This window comes from Arvicanthis niloticus, chromosome 21, assembly GCF_011762505.2.
Source record: "Arvicanthis niloticus isolate mArvNil1 chromosome 21, mArvNil1.pat.X, whole genome shotgun sequence".
NCBI lineage: Eukaryota > Metazoa > Chordata > Mammalia > Rodentia > Muridae > Arvicanthis > Arvicanthis niloticus.
In genome coordinates, this window is record NC_047678.1 from 30,127,112 (window position 1) to 30,148,795 (window position 21,684).

At 46.6% G+C, this 21,684-nt stretch overlaps 1 protein-coding gene across 1 annotated transcript; it reads left to right on the forward strand.

The window, feature by feature from the left end:
- The first annotated feature begins 6,335 nt into the window (after nucleotides 1-6,335).
- On the forward strand, nucleotides 6,336-17,017 carry LOC117693842 (coiled-coil domain-containing protein 12-like). Its single transcript, XM_076918103.1, has 7 exons — nucleotides 6,336-6,374; nucleotides 7,191-7,249; nucleotides 14,100-14,179; nucleotides 15,438-15,499; nucleotides 15,671-15,705; nucleotides 16,663-16,748; nucleotides 16,838-17,017. The coding sequence occupies exons 1-7, from the start codon at nucleotides 6,336-6,338 to the stop codon at nucleotides 16,918-16,920; spliced, it is 444 nt and encodes a 147-aa protein (XP_076774218.1). The 3' UTR covers nucleotides 16,921-17,017.
- The last annotated feature ends 4,667 nt before the right edge of the window (nucleotides 17,018-21,684 follow it).

Genomic DNA, 21,684 nt, shown 5'->3' on the forward strand with positions numbered 1-21,684 from the left:
ACACCCACTTGGTTTTTCCCATTCTCTGCAGTCCTACATTCTCACTCATTAAGAGGAAGGGACTTGTGGTTTAATGGGATGGAGCTGCCTTGCTAGGCTAGCCATAGAACCACTCTGTGATCTGCTGAGTGGTTGCTCAAAATCTTAAAACCAGCTCTATGTATCGCTCCCTTGCCCTGAAGGCTTCATACCTTCCCTAGAGTACAGAGAGAATTTAATGGGGAAATTACTAGATAGGCTTTAGTTATCTTTTTTTTTTTCTAAAAACTTCCTCAGAACAGCTTTCTGATAGAGAGATACTTTTAAATTTCTTTCACTTATTTTTAGCGTGTGTATGTGATGTGTGTCCATGGCACTGTGTGTGTGTGTGTGTGTGTGTGTGTGTGTGTGTGTAGACAACTTTGTGGAATTGGTTCTCCTGATGGGAAAAATCTTACCTTTTCTGTTTGCTTTGAAACTATATCGCTGTGGCTAGCCTGGAACTTGATATGTAGACTACACTAGCCTCAAACTCAAGATCTGCAGCTTGCCTTCACTGGGACTGGGACATCTTTATATCTGGCTGTTTTATTTGTTTTGTTTCTTTTTCTCTTTGTTTCTTTCTTTGCTTCTTTTTCCTTTGTTTTCTTCCTTCCTTCCTTCCTTCCTTCCTTCCTTCCTTAATAGGATCTCATGTACTACAGGCTGACCTCAAATTCTTCATGTAGAAAACACCAATGACCTTGATTATTCTGCCTCCAAATGAGAACTGGGTTACGGTTTATAGGCCTCTAGGAACAGAACCAAGCACTCTGCCCACTGAGTTCCAGACCCAGCCCACAGTACCCATTTTGTATGTATAGAAGCACATTAAAGAGTAACTGTATCTGAACCAATGGCCAACCTCCAGTGTGCTTGACTGTGTCTGCTTCATCCTTCCCACAACTGTTATACAAGCCTTCAACAAGGTAGAGGAAACTGAAACATTCCTTCTTTGGTTTGAGTTGCCCCTCAACTGTCTGGTGTCCAAATATTGTTGGGGTTTCCTTGCAGGATTTCTGGAACATGCATGTTATCTCTCCGGGTGTGGCTTAACAAGAAACCAACAAGACAGATCAGTTGTCTGTATTGCAAATCCCAAGGCCCAGATTTCCACCCAGGATATTCATGAGGTGAGTCTGGCCAATGAGTAGCAAAAGTTACCTGGATGTGAATTGTGATTTCATCTTTTTGTTGTTGGTGATGATGACACAGGATCTCCATGTATAGACCTGACTGTCCTAGAAGTCCCCAAGTAGATCCACCTATCTTGGCTCCCCATGTGTCAAAAGGTTTACACCACACACCTGATTTCCCCCCTTTTTTAGATTTATGAGTGTTTTTTGTGTATATATGTATGTGTGATGCAAGTGTGTCTGCTGCCTGTGGAGGTCACAAGAGGGTGTCAAGTCCCTTAAAACTGTAGTTGTAGATGGCTGTAAGCTGTGGGCACTGGAGCTGTGGGCTGGACTCGGGTCCTCAGCTAGGCCATCTCTGCAGTGCCTGTCAGTGTTTCAAAGTTTTTATCATAGAGATTGTTCACATACTAGGTTGGGTTTCCCCAGGTATTCCTTTTTTTTTTTAAGACATGTTTTTTATTTTATATATGTATGTGCCTTGTTAGTTTATGGTTGGTGCCAGATATATTTTTTATTTTATATGTGTATGTGCCTGTGTTAGTTTGTGGTTGGTGCCTGCTGGCCAAGGCCAGAGACTGAGATGTTGTGTAGGCTTTGGGAACCCACCTAGGGTCTTCTGCAAGAACATTACTTGCTCTGAGCTGCTGAACCATCACTCTGGCCTCTTACTCCAGGGTTTGTTTGTTGTTGTATTTTTGGTTTGGAACAGGGTTTCACTGTGTAAGAACCTTGGGGGATGCTGCTCTGTAGACTGGGCTGGCCTCAAACTCTGAGATCTACCAATCTCTGCCTGCTGGGATCAAAAGTGTGTACCACATCCACCAGGCCCTTTTAGGGTGGTGTTTCAAGGCTGCTGTGGATGGGATGGCTTCCCTGATCCTCTCTCACTGTGTCTATTGCTGTATAGGAAGGGCACTAATGTTCTTTCCCATGTTAACTTCATAGCCTATCAATCTGCTGGAAGTTTATCAGTTCTAAGAGTGTTCCGGTGGAGTCTCGGGGTCTCTAAGTACAGGCTCATAGTGTCTGCCAATGAGGCAACTCTGGCTTCTCTTTCCTATTGGCATCCCTTTTGTTTGCTTCTTTTGTTTGATTATTCTTGCTAAAACAATACCATTTTGAGGGAGAGTAGAGATTGTGGATATACTTGTCTTGTTCCTGATTTTGCTGGAAATGCTTTGAGGTTTTTTGTTTGTTTGTTTGTTTTTGTTTTTGTTTTTGTTTTTGTTTTTTTGTTTTTTTTGTTTTTTTTGTTTTTTTTTTTTTTTGCTATTTGAGGGGATTCAGTAAAGAAACTGCTGACATGACTCTCCATAATAATGATTAAGGTTGTTTACTGTAGATATGAGAGAGCAGCCAGAGGCATCTAGAAGAGTTCAGAGCAGACAGAGGAAGAAGTAGATTATGTTGTGTTTTTAAAAAACCAGGATATGTTTTGTGAGCAAAGTCTGGTGAGGTGGGAGGGTGCCTTGGTGGGCCGACCTTGAGGCATCCCTTCCCCTGAGGTAGCAAACATATGATGGGTATAGTATAGAATAGAGGTTATTTAAGGCAATGATTAGGGAGGAGAGAAAGAGAGGAGGGGAGGGGGAGAGTGAAAAGGGAAAAGGGGGTTAAGGAGAGAAAAGAGTCAGACAGAAGGGGCAGAGAGAGCAAGGAGGGGACAAACAGCCCCTTTTATGGCAAGCCAGGCCTACCTGGCTGTTGCCTAGGCTGGAGCCTAGAAGGCATGCTGACATTCCTCCATTTTTGCTTTAATTTTTAAAAGGAGAAACTAGAAAGTGGTGGTGGTGAACCAGGGATAGGACCATCTTGATCTTTAGCTATTTCCTGCTGACTTTGAGGTGTTGTGTCCCTGGGAAACCTAAGAAAACGAAGATGGGGATGTTGGTCCAGTCTTAGGAGAATTGGCTGTTTCTTTGCTATCTAGGATCTGTGGGACCATCTGTGGATAGGAAGAAGCAGGTGTAGTAGAAGCATCTGTGTCTGTGAGAGCAGGTGCTGGCAAATCTGTTGTTTCTCTGGAGCTGTTCTGGATACAGATGTTGAGTAGATGCCTGGATATAGCAAGATGCTGAAATATATATATATATATGGTATGTATATATATAATATATATATTAGAGGTAGAGAATACAGTTTAGTACTTTGGGGAGAATAATCTTCTTAGGTGTATATTTGAAACCCTTAGGTCTTGGTGGTTGGAGTGATTGAAGTCCCAATCCCAGGGAACAAGAGGGGAATCCCATCCTCTGGAATAGGTAACAGGTAGAAACTTAGGCTACTGATTGGCAAGTGTACTTATCTAAATGGAGTCTGTTTGGTTACATGGATCTGAGTGGGTTTCTTGGAGCTTATAAGTTTACAAAAGAGATAAATCTGTTAACAGCATGAACACTATTTGAGACGCATTTAGGGAAGACAAAAACCTTTTGTGGAGCAGAAGGAGCAAGAAGGGCTTTTTCCTTCTATCTGGGAGATTGATTCTATTTAAATTTAGCACCATGATAAACCTTTTAAGGTTACATTTAAAAGACAATTAAATTAACTTGAAATTTTGACCTTGTGAATAAGATAGTTGAATATATAGATTAGTATGAGAAACACCTTAAGTCTATAGTTAAGAGTGATAGAGAAAAGGTACGGGGTCTTGACAACAGCAGAGTCAGGGCAGCTGATGACAGCTGAAGATGACTTGACAGGGTCACTGCAGATGCTGTAAGTGGCAATTGTGAGTTAGTTCACGGTGTACATATAGCCAGCAATCTTTAAAGTGCCCAGGTTGCATGACATTAAGGACTTGGTAGGCTGAGGTCAGGGTCTGAAGCAAAAGGTGAAATGGCAGGTTACTGTTATTTATGAGGGGGGATGTCAAGGAAGTAAGGACCTTGGAAAAGTGTAAGAATAGAATGTTCAGTCTCTGGAACCTGCTTGGTGAAAGGAGAGAACTGATTCCCACAGGTTATTATCTATCCACTCCATGTATATGAGCATAGGCATGCACTCACACACACACACACACACACACACACACACTCAGGCACACACACAGGTACACACACACATGTATACAGTTACTCGTACACACAGGCATGCATGCATAGGCACATACATACTCAGGTACACACACAGGAGTGCATACATATACATACACACATGACAAGTAAGTATTAAAAAGTTTTAAAACAAATTCAGGACTGTAATGTCATGATAGTCTAATTATCAGTTGATAAGCTTCACTCCCATTTGAGTACTGACATCTTGTTTTTCCTTTGACAGCTCTTATAACAAAACATTATATGACAATGTGAGCATAATTCAAATGATGACAAATGGTCCCTCCCACAACTATCTGATATTTCTGATATACCTTGAACATATGTTCTTGAAAACTGAGTAGGTTATGTGTCCTCTTCCTCAATGATAATAAAAGTCTATTTGCAAGCCCAGGCTGGTGATTTCAGTGTTGCTAAGAAGTGAAGAGCCCAAATGTGGTGGTGCACACCTTTAATCCAAATACTGGGGAGGCAGAGGCAGGTGGGAGATCTGAGTTCTGAGGCCAGCCTGGTCTACAGAGCTACTTCCAGGCCAACCAGGGCTACATTATGAGAACCCATCTCTGAAACAAAACCCGTGGCTAGTTGTAAGAGCAATTTGTCTGTGACATTTGTCACTTCACTGCTATAGGTTTGACTCAGATGACCAGGGCATGTGGGCAGCTTCTCACTGCAGAAGCCATGTGGCAAATTTTTTAAAAAGACCTTTTTTGAGACTATAATTACCCTTTCCCCCTTCCTCCTTTAAACTTTTCCATAGAACTCTCCTCACTAATCTCTTTTGAATTCTTGACCTCCTTTTTTTTATTTCTCAAACCATTTTTTTTAAATCAAGGGCATATGGGCTGGAGAGATGGCTCAGCAGTGAAGACCACTGGCTGCTCTTCCAGAGGACCTGAGTTCAATTGCTAGCACACATACAGCAGCTAACAACTGTCCTTAAAGGCAAAACAGCAACACACATAAAAATCTTTAAAAAAAATAATTATTAAAAGCCCGGTGGTGTCAGAGCACCCCTTTAATCCCAGCACTTGGGAGACAGAGTCAACCAGAACTGAGTTGAAGGCCAGCCTGGTTTACAAAGTGAGTTCCATGACAGTCAGGGCTATGTATGTATGTGTACACAGAGAAACCCTGTCTTGAAAAACCTGAAGATGGAAAATCAAAGATTAATTGAGCTTATGGTATTGTTGCAGGAAATATTAAAGTTGGCATCACCCCATGCTCTGTCCAGCTACTCTATCCCCAGCAGTCCCAGGCTCACCACTTCCAAGGGAAGCCCCAATACAGTGGTCTTCCCAGCTCTGGTTCTCTTACCTCAGAGCCGCTAGTTCTTTCTATGCCATCCATCCCTATGGCTGGTGGTAACAAATCCTCTTAATCCGGTAAATCAAAGCTCTTGAAGCATATAATTCATCAGTCAGATTTATATATCAATAGATTCTCAATAAGATGCCCACACAATACTGCAAGGCACTGAGTAGTCACACAGGCTGGGGCTCTAATTCCCTCAAAAGACAGAGATCAGTATAGAGCTCTCAGCAGTGCAGCTTGGAATGAGAAGATTCCATGCTATCTGGGTTCTCAGTGGCAGCAGCAGGCTGATCTCTGCATGGAGTCAGACTCCTGGTGACTGGGAACCCCTGCTGCCCTGGCTCTGGGACTAGACTGCTGTTGAGAAAGCTAACAAAGTAGGACATCTCAATCTGTGGTCTTTGGGGACTTAACTCCCTAATAAGGAAGGAGAAAAACTGTGCCATGCCAGTATAACTTCTGACAAGAATCACAAACATAAACCAGGCAGTGTATCACACCTTTAATTGCAGCACTCAGAAGGCAGAGGCAAACAGATCTCCATGATTTCAAGGCCAGCTGGGACTACAGAGCTAATTCCAAGGGCAGCCAGGGCTACATAAAGAAAACCTGTCTTGAAAAGAGGGTGGGAAAAATTATAAAAGTGAAAAATTCTAGTAGATTGCCAGGCATGTTTGGCCTTGTTATGCCAGCACTTGAGAGTCTGAGGAAGGAGTTCAAAGACTGCCTGGGCTACACAATGAGGCCCCACCTCAGTGTGTGTGTGTGTGGGGGGGGAAGTGTGGGATGTGTACCTCATTCTGTCACCATGCCTGTAGACCTGAGTTCAGTCCCTGGATTCCACATGGTAGAGGAATAGCCCCTGAAATTTGTGCTAACCTATTCAAACTTCTGGAAGTTGTCATCTGACCTCCATGTGCACTGTGGCACCCTTGTACATGTGTTCATACACACACACACACACACACAGGCACACACAGAGGCACACACAAGCACACATAGAGGCACACACACGTTTAAGAAAAAGTTCCACTACCATACTTAGAAGAAATATTCCTATAGACTGCTCCATGGCTTCTTTTGCCTCTGTCTCCCTTAGTACTGCCACAGACCTGGGCAGTGAGTGAGTTCCAAGCCTGGTCCTGAATTATGTTACTTCTGAAGAGATCCAAATGGGTTTTTCTGGATGAGTCTCTAGGCTGGAAAGAATGCCAAGAGGCCAAGTTGTTGGTGACCACCTTTCCCCCTTTCCCTAGAGCCCAACACATGGTCCCACCCAGTTCCATGAAGGTGGCTGGTGGCCATCCAGCCCTGACCAGCTCATTCTTGCTCTCTATGATCCTCTAGCTTTTCCTGCTTGCCTTGTAGCTGCGACTGGGCTAGGATCATGGAGGGGTTTGTTGTTATTGTTGCTGTTGTTCAGTTTAATTTTGAGACAAGGTCTCACTGTGTAGACCCAAATGGCCTAGAACTCACAGCGATGTGCCTGCCTCTGCCTCCCGAGTGCTGGGAGAGTTGTAGAGTTTGAAGGAAGAGAACAGGGAAGAGCCTGCATGGTAGCCATCAGACCTGGTCCTGATTGTCCTGTCTTTGTTGGCTTCTCAGGTGACCTGGACTACAGGAGAAGTTTATCTGAGCAGAAGTTTTCTTTCTTTCTTTACAGGACAGGGAAGATGGGGAGCCACAGCCCAAGCAGCTCAGAGAAGAGGAAGAGGAGCACAGGTAGAGCCTGGGGTGGGGCGTTCTTGCTGTGACACACTGCCCTGCTCTTCCCACTGACACCCTCCCAGTGCTCCTCAGGGCTGGACTTTGCTCATGCTGTTGCCACGTTCAGACCTGAAAAGATCAACCCTATCACTCGTTAGGACTGTCCCTTCCTTGCTTACTGTGTAGCTCAGGGGTTCTCAACCTTCCCACTGCTGCAACCCTACAGTTCCTCACATTGTGGTGACCCCTAACCATAAAATTATTTTCATTGCTACTTCATAAATGTAATTTTGCTGTTGTTGCAAATCATAGTGTAAACATCTGTATTTTCCCATGGTCTTAGGTGACCCCTGTTACCACCCCAGGTCGCAAACCACTGGTCCAGCTGTTAGCTTGGGTCACATTCTAACCTTGTATTACATTTTCAGTGTGCCATGCACTTTTGTGTGTTCCACATCCCTGCAAATGCAGGTCCCACTGTGGGCAAAGCTCTGATCATCTGCTCTCACCTGCCTTCTCAGCCCACACTCATTCATTCATTCATTCATTCACTCATTCATTCATTGTTTAACTATTGAACAGCTTCCTTCATGCACAGGTACTGCTGCTTGGAGTCTATACTTTGTATAGAAGGTAGGATGGCCCTATGGGCAGGCACAGCTCCCCAGAGGAACTGGGCTGTGATGCCAAAGCATGCCTTCCTGTTTCCATACCCCTCAATCAGCTTCATAGCTCAAAGAGCAGGCCCTGATCTTTTTCATGTCCAACATCAGTTAGGATGCTTTCACATCATCCTGTAGGCAGTCCTTCAAGGTCCTTGCCATATCTGTTGTGTACAGAGTATGTCAACTGCTCTCTATCCTGAGAGGCTCTGCACTGGGCTCTGTGGTTTGTGGAGCCCCTAGCACCTTGGGGTTTCTTGCCATGTGCCACCAGACCATCAGATTTGGGGGTATTTGCCCTACATGCTCTCCCTTATTCTTTTTTTTTTTTTTTTTTTTTTTTTAAATATATATGAGTACACCGTAGCTATCTTCAGAGACACCAGAGGGCATCAGATCCCATTACAGTTGATGGTAAGCCATCATGTGGTTGCTGGCACTTGAACTCAGGACCTCTGAAAGAGCAGTCAGTGCTCTTAACCACTGAGCCATCTCTCCAGCCCCAGTCTCCTCATTCTTAGTCATTACTTAGAAGGTGGAGCATTTCTTTCTGGCTTGTTCATGGGTTCTCAGTTCATAGGTTCTAGCTGGAGCCTTGAGTCTCATTTCTGGGCTGTCTCTGATACACTAGATGGTCTCTTCTCATCTTCTTCCTTGCTGAGAAAGAAGGGTCACTGGATAGCAATAGGTGGGTCAGTAAGAGACTCAGCTGTTGGGCTGCCATGTAGCTGAATCTCTGAGATGGTGCTGTAGCAAAGAGAAAGTTTAGGATGAAGACTCAATTTTGGAAATAGTACATGTGTGTTTACCAGTCCTTACCAGCTTCACCGAATATCTGCCGGGTGTTCTGCAGGACACTGCTGCAAACACCTGGGAGACAGCAGTCTGTGGGTGGTGGCATTCCCTAAAGGGACACAGGCTGTTTACAAGAGGAGTGGTGATAAGCTGCTGGCTATAAACAGTGTGAATGCATAGAGAGAGGTGGCTGCAGTTAACACTGGTGAAGAGGTAAAGGGACTGGGCCCACAGTGGCTTTTGAGGTCTGTAATATGTGCTTTATTTTTAAACAAAAGACCAAAGGAAAGGGGCAAACACATCTCACTGTACAGTAAAATGTGGCTTTTTCTTGACTCAAGTTGGGTGAGGACATAAGTTATGACCCTTTTCCTATCCTAACTGAGAAAGAAGAAGGAGTACTTAGTTCCAGGCTGCTGTCAGTAAAAGGTCCACCCTGTGAGGCATGTCAAGGCTCTGCTCACTTGCTTGGTTTAAAAAGGTCACATGTAATAGGGCACTGGCCCTGTGTCTTCCTGTCAGAGCAGCTGAGGACCAACTGTAGTAGACACTGGGTTAGGTCTGATTCACTTGCTCACTGCGTTCTGTTCTTGTCTCATCTCTCCTCTTGAGCAGTGAGGGTCGATCATGCAACTTGTCTGGCTTGGGAAGGGGGCCCAGCTAGCAAGGAAATGTACCTGCCTTCACAGCTCCCTGAGAAAAGCAGGCTCTTCTAATGTGAATGCCTTCAGAGCACAGAGCCAGGAAGGCCAGGCTGAGTCTTGGCAACAGTTAACATGAAGCCAGACCTTTGGGCTGGACCCTACACAGTGGCGTTCAGGGACTGAGCTCTCTAGGAAGAGCAGGACGAATGAAGCCGAGGGCAGGTATTCCATGCAGAAAGGGCTCCAGCAGGATCACCTGTGCATTCTATCAGATCCACACAGACCCTGAGGCCAGGTCCCCTTGGGGAGAAAGGGTGACCCACAGCTCCACTGCAGGGCTGGTCGCTGAGTCTAGACAGTAGTGAGCATATTGGTTTCTTTGGTTTCTTCGAGGTGGAAACAGTTGGCTTCAGTTTAATGAAGCAGAAGGGAAACTTGGGAGACAACATCCCTTGAGTGTCCTGTAGAGACCAGCACTTGCTTAGGCTGTTTTCAGCCAAGGGCAACAGGACAAGGCCTCATGGAGAATGGAGTGCCTTGAGTTAGGCATGGAATTCAGAGGGCAGGATGTGGGTAGTGGAGCCAGAGGCCTGAACCTGTAGTGGGAAAGGGTGGGTGGGCTGTGAAGATGGATAGCACCTCAACTCCTAGGACCTCTTACTCATGAGCCCCCAATACCAGGTTTACACAGTGTCAGTAGGGGTCCATGATACTGGGAATGATACTGAGGGACTTAGAGAATTGATGTCTGAGTTCCGGACTGGTTAGGACAAGACTAACCTGGCTTCTGACGCCTCCTGACCCAGACTCTGACAGGGAGGAAAAGGGGCCCTCTTTCTCTCCTTCCTTCCTTCCCCACTTCTTTTTTGCCCTGACCTGGAGATTCCTCCCTAGCCATTGCCTCACACACTACCACCCAGCAGGGGGCTGAACTCTCTCCACCAGAGGACTCCAGGGACCTACTGTCACTGTGCACCCGTGTGCTGGCACAGAGTAAGATCCACCTGCCCCAGTGCCCCTGCAGGTCACTTGGCACCACCTTGACAGTACACAGACACTTGGCTGATGGCCATTTCAATTGATTAGTATACTTACATCATCATGCACCTAAAAAACTATCAGCAATCAGCCCTGAAAGCATAGGAGCCAAGCAGATAGAATGAGGCTTGACATCTGAAAGTCATATCCAGATTACAGGCCAGAGCCGAGAAATTATTAGCTCTTTGTCCCTAGGGTAAGTCATGTTGCCTTTTTGAGCTTGAACTAAGCAATCAGAAATGAAAGAACCTCTGCTTCCCCTGATGGGAAACTTAGGATATTGCCCAGTGCAGCTGGGCTCTGAGCAGCAGGAAGATGGTCCCTCCTGAGATGGTTACAGACAGGCAGAGCTTGAACCTACCTAACTAGTTCTTAGAGAACACACTGTGCTAACTTTACAGCTAGGACAGTAGCTGGGGAAACAGCAAGGTAGGTGCATGGCATAGAGGTGAGCACATGTGACCACGAGGGGGAGGAGCAGGAGCCAGCACAGACAGAGCCATGCTCACTTGACAGAGTAGATAGTGCTGGGAGGAAGCCGAGTGGCCACATTTCACAGATTGAGCTGTCTAACCAGAAACATTACAAGGCCAAAGTATGCAGCTGAGGAGCCATGGGACCAGCACCCTAGGGTCCTGCCCCTGCTTCCCCAGCCAAGTTGGTCTCGTGGTCTGGCCAGGGTGGGCATCCCATCGTCCATAAGAGGTTTTCCAGAATCACTTCTGCTGTTCTAATCCTTTCTTTCCTTATAAACTTTACAGTCATGCTGGATGTAGTGGCTCACCTGGCATCCCAGCACTAGCAAGGCTGAGGCAGGACAATTGTTACAAGTTTGAGACTCCCCTGAGCTACAGTTTGAGACTGTCTCCAGACTCTCCTCTGCTCTCACTCCCTCTAACAACCAGCTTGCTGATGTCAACTAAAGACAGGGAAACAAGCTGGCATTTTGATTATAATTTCATTGAGTCTGTGGATAATAAATACTATTTATTTTTCTCCTAGTATGAGTCTCATCCTCTTCCCCACAGACAAACCTGAGTTCAGTCCTGGTACCCATGTTGAAGGAGAGGACTCACTCCTACAAGTTGTCCTCTGACCTCTGTGGTGCATGTGCACACACCCACACACACTGTAGACATACATACATTACGTACATACATATACATACATACATACAAACAGAGACAGAGACAGACAACAACAACCAAACCCTGCAGAAATAGAAAACAGAGTGGAAAATTAATTCTTTTATGTTTTGGGGAGACAGTCTTACTGTGAGGTTCAGGCTACCCTCAAATTTGCAATTCTCCTGTCTCAAGTCCATTTCTGATCGTTCCAGTACATCCTTGGATTTCAGTGACTCATGGATGTTATTTATGTTGGAGCCCATCTGAAATTCTGGATTGTTTTTTTTTTTTTTCTCCATAGAGAGCTTCTTGCCCCTCCCAACAACACCTGGCCTAGGGGTTCCCTGATCCTCCCTTGTGGGACTGATGAGGTGCCCAGTTATATCGCACTCCCTGCTGAGGGGTGATCTACCTGCCCTGGGATTGTAGAGACTATTTCTATCTCTGGCAAAGTGGTATGCTACAGGCTCACCCAGTTCTTAAGATGGGGTCACAGTGGGTAGCCCAGAGCTTTGCCAGGGCCCTCTCCTCCTGGGCTCTGCTACATTCTTCTCTCTCCAGCCTGTGAGGTTGCAGGGAGCCCTGCTTTTCAGACACCATTAGCAAGAGTCAGGGGTTCAAAAGAGGCCCTTGTTATTTCTTAGCTCCACGTGCTCCCCTGCAATCCTTCTTGGCTTGGTTCTCTAAGGCCGACCAGTGGATGTTTAAACTGTTTCTGTGCCCCAGTTTGTTGTTTGTGGAAAGAGAGTAAAATCTTGGACTTGCTTAGAAAAGCCCAAAGCACAACCCAGTGCCCCTTTTCCTGAGACTCCTGCCCTTTGTCAGTGGGCCAGGGACACAGGGATTCAGGCTTTGGACCCCCTTCATGCTGGTGGCCATCTGAGAACACGGGGTGGCAGGTAAAGCTACGCAGTAGTCTCTTATTACTCATGGACCCTGGATCTGGTTGTGGGGTTGGAATTATTTTTTTTACTCTCCTCACTCATCCCTGCTGTTTTCTTTCCACATCCAGTTTCTGTTCCTCTTTTCTTTCCACCCTGTGGGGAACAAAGCCATGGCAGCAGATAGGCTCCACTTCTCACTGTGCACCCCAGTGACCTGTTGCTCACTCCAGACCTGAGCAGGCATAGGGAACAGGGCCTGTAGGGTACCCCTAGATGTGTGGGATGGGCGCTTGGGTGCCGGCACTCCCCGGGTTTAGCCTAGCCCCAGGGGCCTTGGCAGGAGGGAAGAGGTGGTATGTTGGTATGTTAGCTGGGGACATGGCCACTAGTTATGTGGCCACAGGCATCGTGCACCTCACCTGTGGAATGACTTAACCCTCTCATGGACTGGGGAAGCCAGCAGCACTCTTAGCCTAGGCAGAGCTCTCATGGTTGGAAGGCTGTCCTGAAAACCTAGGACTTTCTGAGGGACCACAGTTCAAGACAGAGTGGGGAAATAGCTCTTTCTTCTGTGCCTCTGGCCTAGGGTCTGTCCACTGTCCACACCTACCTTAATTAAGCCCAGGGACCCATCAGGAACTGTCAACTTGTTGCCCTGTGGGGTAGCCAGGTCCCCTCTTCCCAGGGACAGTCCTCTCTCTATTTGATTTGGATTTGATGAGCTGCTGAGCTGGGAGACTGCCTGCAGGTAGTGGATAAAAACCTGGGCTCCTGCTGGGGAATTCTGGTTTCTGGGATTCCACACCCCTAGGTTTGAGGATTTTCTAGTTGCATTCAAAAGAGCTGTCAGGGTTTGAGCTTTGTAAGTCTCACCAGCATGTGAGCAGATCATGACATATAGTTAAGCCTTGTCCCCATGGCCTTTGTGGGCCACTCCCATCAGGTGTCAAACAGATCAGCCTCTTGTGTCTCCTTTGTGTTGGTCAAATCAACTATAGCCTCAGGCCCAGAAGCCACCTTCTGGAACCTTTGTATGTAATATAAAGCCCCCCACCTGCACTTTTGAACACAGAGAGTGTCTCTCTCTGTCACTCTTCTCTCTGTCTCTCTCTGTCTCTCTGTCTCTGTCTCTCTCTCTCTCATCTTCATATCACTTGGCCCAGTATACACAGACCCTTTCTACTGAAAGTGATGGACTGTGTGACATACACTGGCTGTAAGACTTAAAGGCTCTGAGGAGGTTTGGCTGGGTTAGGAGAGCTGGTATGGAGGGCTTTGTCATTGAGGCATTATGCAACCCAGGAGCTCTGGCTTAGCCTTGTTCTCAGATGTACAATCTCTGCTGTGTGACCTCATGAAAATGGCATACCCTCAGTTCCCATTACTGTCAAATGGAGACAACCCAGTAGATGCTAGTGTCCTCAGTAACCATGGCCCAGTTTCTGAGAAACGTGTGTGTGTGTGAGAGAGAGACAGAGAGAGAGAGAGAGAGAGAGAGAGAGAGAGAGAGAGAGAGAGAAAGAGAGAAAGAGAGAAAGAGAGAAAGAGAGAAAGAGAGAAAGAGAGAAAGAGAGAGATGGGGGGATGGTTAAGTTCTGTGCTTCCCTTTACTTGGCCACCTCCAGACAGGAGGAGGAAACATGGAACTTGCACATGGGAAGCAGGCATCCCATCCCACTCCTGCACTGAGGTGTGCTTGTGCTCTGCTCTCACAGGGAACTCAGGCTTCAGAACTATGTCCCAGAGGATGAAGACCTGAAGAGGTGGCGGGTCCCCCAGGCCAAACCAGTTGCAGGTACATGGACCTCTTCTCCCCCAGGCTCCTTCCAGTCACCCTCAGAGAAGAGGTACCAAGTCAGAGAGAGCCGTCTGGGGCATTCACACACCTTCTCAGGGAACATACATAAAAGGGTCAGGAGGGCAGGGAGGAGGCCCCTTCTACCTCCAACCTGGAGTGGGCCACAGGTCCTCAGGGCATGAGGAGTAGAAGTGACCTGAGATCCTTGGGCAGCAAGGCAAGATGGTGAGTCCTGTATTGCTGGGGAGAGGGGCAGAATGAAAGACCCCAGAGAGAAGCTAACCATAGAGCCTCAGGGGACAACCAGCAGCAACACAAAGGCCAGAGAGAGCCTTGTCCAGATTCCCCACTCCTTTGACTGAGGGTGACAGATGTAGGATGAAGAGGGAACCTCCTAGTCACAGGAGCAGATTTATCCTTGGTCCTGAAGGATCTGGCTTCCTTTGGTTTTGAGACAGGGTCTCACTGTGGAGCTTACTTTCTGGACCAGGCTGGCCTTAAGCTCACAGACATCTACCTCTGCCTCCCAAGTGCCACCATGCTTATCCAAGAATCTTAGTTTTTAATTCTTGATACCAACTTTCCATTGTGCAAGTAATGAATGAGTAAATACCTCATCAAAAATTCAGAAGTTGCCCTATTGTTCATTGCTACTCCTCTCCCTGCCCCATGCAGTAGTGGAGGGTGGCATGGGCACCCCACAGGGTGGGAGGGTGATGAGAAACTGGCCCTAGGCCTCTACCAGGAGGCTACCAGAACTTAAGTTTGGCAGAAGAAAGGAATGTCAGAGAAACACATCCCTGGTGACAGGTCTGAAGGCTGTCCACGTTGTTCCGTTTCAGGCATGGATCCCCAGAAGGGGACACTCAGAGAGAGACCTAGGGACTTACTGGAGGCAGGAGGTGCCTGTCATGAGTCTGAGGTGGGATGAAAGGGAAGATAAGGCACCCAGACTCCAGCCATGCCAGACCTAGAGGCCATCCCTAGGACCTTCCCTTTTAGTGCCATAGCTCCCATGGACACAGGCTCCTCCCATTTTGTATCTGGAAGCCTGAGGCCCGGGCCTTGTCCACTCCAGCTATAGCCTGCTCTGTCCCTTTCTGGGCCCTGGGGTCGGCCTTCAACCTAGGAGACCAGATGTCTTCCAGGGTTGCTGCTGAGTGGTGTCCCTCCTCTTCCCTGGGGCCCTTTTGGCTGTTAAGTCTGGAGGAACAGCTCCCACCCACCAGGCCTGTGTTGTTCTTTCCCCCTCTAGTGGAGGAGAAGGTGAAGGAGCAGCTGGAGGCTGCCAAGCCAGAGCCTGTCATTGAGGAAGTGGTGAGTACCTGGGAGGCCCCTCCCTGCTTGTGCTGCTTCCTTCTCTAGCTGTCTCTGTTCCCACCCTACTAACTTCCTTGCCTGCCTGCCTTTTTCTGCCTCTATGCCCAGTCTCTGCACTCCCTCTCAGGCTGGGCCTTGCCCCTGATGCATTGTCTCCTCTCTCCCTAGGACCTGGCCAACCTGGCACCTCGGAAACCTGACTGGTGAGTGTTGTCCATGAAGGCTGGTACAAGCCCTTTGTGGAGGTGATGGTGTTTGGTGCATGTCAGAGGCCTCGGCTGGGAGGACAGCCAAGGGACAGATAGGGAATAGGGACAAGCACTGCAGGCATAGCTCTGCCCAAGAGAGTCAGGGATGAGGGCTAAGTAAGTAAGGCATGAGACACTGGCGAGGGTAAAGTGCTGAAGAGGGGCCCGAGGGATGAAAGAGCAGGCATCCTTTCGAGCCTCTTCTGTAGGGGGGAAAACTCACCTACTCTGGGGGCTCCGACTTAGCAGTGCACCCCTGTGTGCTCAGGATACCACAGTGAAGAGACGGATGGGCAAGCAGATAGGGCTTAGGCCTCTGTTGTAACTGTGAAGTAGGGAACCCAATCTCTTCAAGCCTGGAAGCCCCTCTGAGTGAGCTGAGAATATGGGTGAGGGAAGGTGCTGTAGGCACGTCTCTTGGTGCCTGTAGATCTGTGGGGTGGGTGACAGCACCTACCACAGTGCTTTAATTTGATGAAACAGCCATGAGATGTATGCTGAAGGAACTGCAGAACTAGAGAACTCAGGCTGATTTTAGGAATTCTGGAAGCCCCAGGAGTGGGGGTGGGAGGCTGTGGCCAGAGGGGGAATAGGGCTGACAGTTGGCCACCACAAGTTCCTCTCTGATGCTGACTTAGGGGACATAGAAGGGGGATCCCAAGGAGCCAGCCACCATTCTGTTTCAGTCTTCTACCTTGACTGAGTGTGTGGTAGGCGTCCTCTTCTCTCAGTTAGCTCGGTGGAGTTAGGAAGGCTGATGGATGATAGGGTCCAGAAGAGCAGAGAAGGTAGCATCATGCTCTCCCCAGAGCAGCATCTCAGGCAGGATAAATATCAAAGCCCTGCAGGAAGATCCCAGGGCCACACCATGCTAACCCTTAGCTTCTGTGTTTCCCCTCTCTCCTGATGTAGGGATCTCGAGAGAGATGTGGCTAAGAAGCTGGAGAAGCTGGAGAAGCTGGAGAAGCAGACCCAGAGAGCCATTGCAGAGCTGATCCGTAAGTGCACTCTGGCCAGTGGGGGCCTGCCCTTGGAGCAGTGACTTCAGCACAGGCATTTTCCACTTGTTTACTCTCTCTCCATCCAGGTGAATGGCTGAAAAGCCAGGAGGATAGCCTGACCTCTGCAGTGGCTACCAACATTGATCAAGAGGCTTGTGACTCCGACTGACATGTTTTCCCTATTTCATCTCTTCATCACAGACATCTCCTCTAATGTAAATTGTGCTTTTCAACTTCTGTAAATAAAGCTTTATTTAGTAGAGGCATGTGGCTTCTAGTTTTCTAAAGACTGGCAGAGGGCTTGCAGTTTTGACACCAGAGAAGACCTAATAAGGGCTGGAGAGATGACTCAGGGTTGACTGACTGCTCTTCCAGAGGTCCTGAGTTCAGTTCCCAGCAGCAACCACATGGTGGCTCACAGCCATCTGTAATGGGATCCAATCCCTCTTCTGGTATTTCTTAAGACAGTGAGGCTATCACACTGCTCTCCCTGATCCTGCACTGCTACCAGCAATGCATCTCTTTCCTCTCCCAGTCAGAGCTATGGGTCAGTTCTACTAGAGATCAGGCTGTGGTATGCTAGGGTTTAGCTGTGATCTTGGAGCCTGGGCTAAGCTGTGAGCCTCTTGGTTGGTTCTCTAGATGACATCATCTCGCTTGGCATCATGAAGACTGATGTAGGTACAGCCATCTGGAGCTCCCCTCCAGGAAGATTACACCTACAGTTTGCAGGGCCAGCCCCAGCAGACTTCTTTCTTATCCTGGTTCTTCTTGAGGCAGCAGAGTGAGAGGAGCTGCGAAGAAGGTGAGACTTGGTCTTAGGAGATATTTAGGATTATTTTATAATAATGAAACATTTACCTAAGTCTAAGTCACTTTGCTACTGTAGCTGTCCTACCTTGAGGCCAGAAACTGCAGTCTCTTGGGTTCAACCTCAATGTAAAACAGCAGGCTATTAAGTAAAGGATTAATTGTTAGAGCCTTTCCCCCTTTGTCCAGATGCTTCTCCCTGGTCAGGCTAGGGGGAAGGGTGGAGAAGTAAACTCTTATTGAACCAAGGGAAGAGAGTCAAGCTAGCAGGAGGAAAAACTTTTACATAAGCAAATATGGAGTAAGCTCATATAAATTCATAGACAGATTCATGCATGCACACTTATACATTTTTATTCAAACCAGTGAGGTCCAGCTTGTATATGGTCTCACAGTTACAGTTGGACACACATACCCATACTAACATGCATTTGGAGCAAAAGACCAAGCACCAGTGCAGAAAGAACTCACTCATTCTGGATGAAAAATGAGCTCCAATCTTTCTTGCATAGAGAAAGAAAAAGCTTCTGCCCTTTTATTGCTAACTGAATTAAACTCAAATCTGTAAGAGAAGAAAGTTTTCTTCTCTTTAATAAGACTAAGCCTGCCTTGCTATTAAGAAAAGGCTTGTTCTGTCCCATGGGCAGTAGAAGCCTGCCTGCTCCTTCTCTTCTCTCTGCAGCTTCCTCTGTTTTCCTTCTTCCCTTAGCATGCTGCATATTGCTCTCTTAGTTTTTTAAGTTGCCTTATAGTTTATAAGTTATTCCAGTCTGCTTTTTTGTCCTACTCTCTCCTCCTGCTCTGATGTCACAGTGATGTTTTTACTCTTAATACCATTGCTCTCAATGGTATGTATTTACTTCTAAGTTCTTCTTGTGTTCAGTTTTGTCTACAAAAGTTCTCCTCACCTCAGTTCTGACTCTGAAACAAACCTATCTACAATGAATCAATTCCAAAACTGGTTATTGTATCATCAATTCTTATACACTGCAAATGAGAAAAGCAGGTTCATTTCCAGGCTTTTCTTTAGCTTAAAGAAAAAAAAAAAAAATCAAGGGCCTAGTGAGATGGCTCAGTGGTTAAGAGAACCAAGTATTCCTCCAGAGGTCCTGAATTCCATTCCCAGCAACCACGTGGTGACTCACAACCATCTGTAATGGGATCTGATGCCATCTTTGGGCATGTAGGTATACATGCAGATAAAGCAAATAAAATAAAGAAGTTTTTCTTTTAAAAAAAATCACACACTCTCTCACACACACTCTCACACTCTCTCACACAATTTCTCACACACTCACACACACACTCACACATTCATACAAACACTCATAGACACTCACACACACACACACACACACTCTCACACACACACACACACACACACACACACACACACATACCTACACACACACACACACCACCAGCAGCAGCGTAAGTAACAAAAAGCGAAAAGCATAATTAAATTTAGTAAAATATTAGAGGCAGCAAACAATATAGCCATTTCTAAGCCCTAGCTCCATTTGCATGAAAATTATTAATTACCTCTTCTTCCCTCTAAACATAATCTCCCCTTTGAGTCAATCTTGCCTCCTTTGAAAGGCAACCTGGTGAAGTCCTTGTTTCCATGGAGCACATGACTCAGTCTCACAAGCTTCTCATCTTCTGGGTCTAATGGCCAAACTACCTCTGCCCGAGTCACAATGGAATTATCCACTGCAGGTATCACAAGACTGATAACTATTGTCTCCAAAGGAAACAACCGAGCTGACAAAGTAGTTTGAGCTATTTCACCCACCACAGGACACTCTTACACTCCTCCAAGGTCCTTACTTCCTTGACATCCCCCCTCATAAATAACACTAACCTGGCATTTCCCCTTTTGCTTCAGACCCCAACCTCGGCCTACCAACTCCTTAATGTCATGCAACCTGGGCACTTTAAAGATTGCTGGCTATGTGTACCCCCTGAACAAACTCACAATTGCCACTTACAGCTTCTCCAGTGACCCTGTCAAGTCATCTTACTTCACCTTTCACCAGCTGCCCTGACTCTGCTGTTGCCAAGGCCCCCTACCTTTTCTCTATCACTCTTAACTATAGACTTAAGGTGTTTCTCATACTAATCTATATAATCAACTATCATATTCACAAGGTCAAATTTTCAAGTTTCCCTTAATTGTCTTTTAAATGTAAACTTAAATGTTTATCATCATGCTAAATTTATATAGATTCAATCTCCCAGATGGAAGGAGAAAGCCCTTCTTGCTTTTTCTGCTCCACAAAAGGTTTTTGTCTTCCCTAAATGCATCTCAAATAGTGTTCATGTGGTTAACAGATTTATCTCTTTTGTAAACTTATAAGCTCCAGGAAACCCACTCAGATCCATGTATCATAGACCAAACAGACTCCATCTAGATAAGTACACCTGCCAATCAATAGCCTGAGTTTCTACCTGTTACCTATTCCAGAGGATGGGATTCCTCTCCTGTTCCCTGGGATTGGGACTTCTCTCACCCCAACCACCAAGACCTAAGGGTTTCAAATGTACACCTAAGAAGATTATTCTCCCCAAAGTACTAAACTTTATTCTCTACCTCTAATATATATACATATTTCAGCATCTTGCTATGTCCAGGCATCTACTCAAAATCTGCATCCAGGACAGCTCCAGAGAAGCAACCCACAGATGCGCCAACACCTGCTCTCACAGACACAGATGCTTCTACTGGACCTGCTTCTTCCTATCCACAGATGGTCCCACAGATCCTGGATAGCAAGGAAACAGCCAATTCTCCTAAGACTGGACCAACATCCCCACCTCCATTTTCTTAAGTGTTGGGAGTCGACTTTTAGCAGAAAGCGGCTATCAGCTTTGCAGCCATCTTGAGCCATATACCCTGACGTGAGGCTTGTTTTTCAACAGGCTACAATAGCTGAAGCATACTCTGATATCCCACATATTTTGTTTTGCTGTTTAGTGCCCCCAGCTGTAAGGAGCACGTGGTAGCCACGCCTGCAAGGCATGCAGTTCACGTGCTGTCCACGTGCTATCCATGCCATACATGCCTGTAAGGTGCACGTGCTATCCATGCCTGTAAGACTTACATCGTATCAACACCTGCAAGGCAGGTGGTATCCACTCACCTACAAGGCACTTGGCAAAAGTGTATAAATACCCCAGATTTCCCTTCAATAAACGAGACTGGAGACTTGGTCAGAACCCCTGTCTTGTCTCCATTCTTCTCGTCTCTTCCCCTTTACCTCCTCTCTCTCTCTCTCTCTCTCTCTCTCTCTCTCTCTCTCTCTCTCTCTCTTTCTCTCTCTAGACCCCGACCTGCGGAACAGAGCGGGCACCAACTCTTAGGTTTCCCAGGGACACAACACCTCAAAGTCAGCAGAAAATAGCTAAAGATCACGATGACCCTATCCCTGGTTCACCACCACCTCTTTCTAGTTTCTCCTTTTAATAATTAAACCAAAATGGAGGAATGTCAGCATGCCTTCTAGGCTCCAGCCTAGGCAACAGCCAGGTAGGCCTGGCTTGCCATAAAAAAGGCTGTTTGTCCCCTCCTTGCTCTCTCTGCCCCTTCTGTCTGGCTCTTTTCTCTCCTTAACCCCCTTTTCCCTTTTCATTCTCCCCTCCCCTCTTTTTCTCTCCTCCCTACTCAATCCCTTAAATAACCTCTATTCTATACTATACTCATCATATGTTTGCTACCTCAGGGGGAAGGGATGCCTCAAGGTCGGCCCACCAAGGCACCCTCCCACCTCACCTGACTTTGCTCTACAAAACATATCCTGATCTTTTTTAAAAAACACAACACAGTCTACTTTTTCCTCTGTCTGCTCTGGACTCTTCTAGATGCCTCTGGCAGCTCTCTTATATCTACAGTAAACAACCTTAATCATTATCATGGAGAGTCATGTCAGCAGTTTCTTTACTGAATCCCCTCAAATAGAAAAAAAAAAAAAAAAAAAAAACCCTCAAAGCATTTCCAGCAAAATCAGGAACAAGACAAGTATATCCACACTCTCTACTCTCCCTCAAAATGGTATTGTTTTAGCTAGAATAATCAAACAAGGGAAACAAAGAAAAGGGATGTCAATAGGAAAGAGAAGCCAGA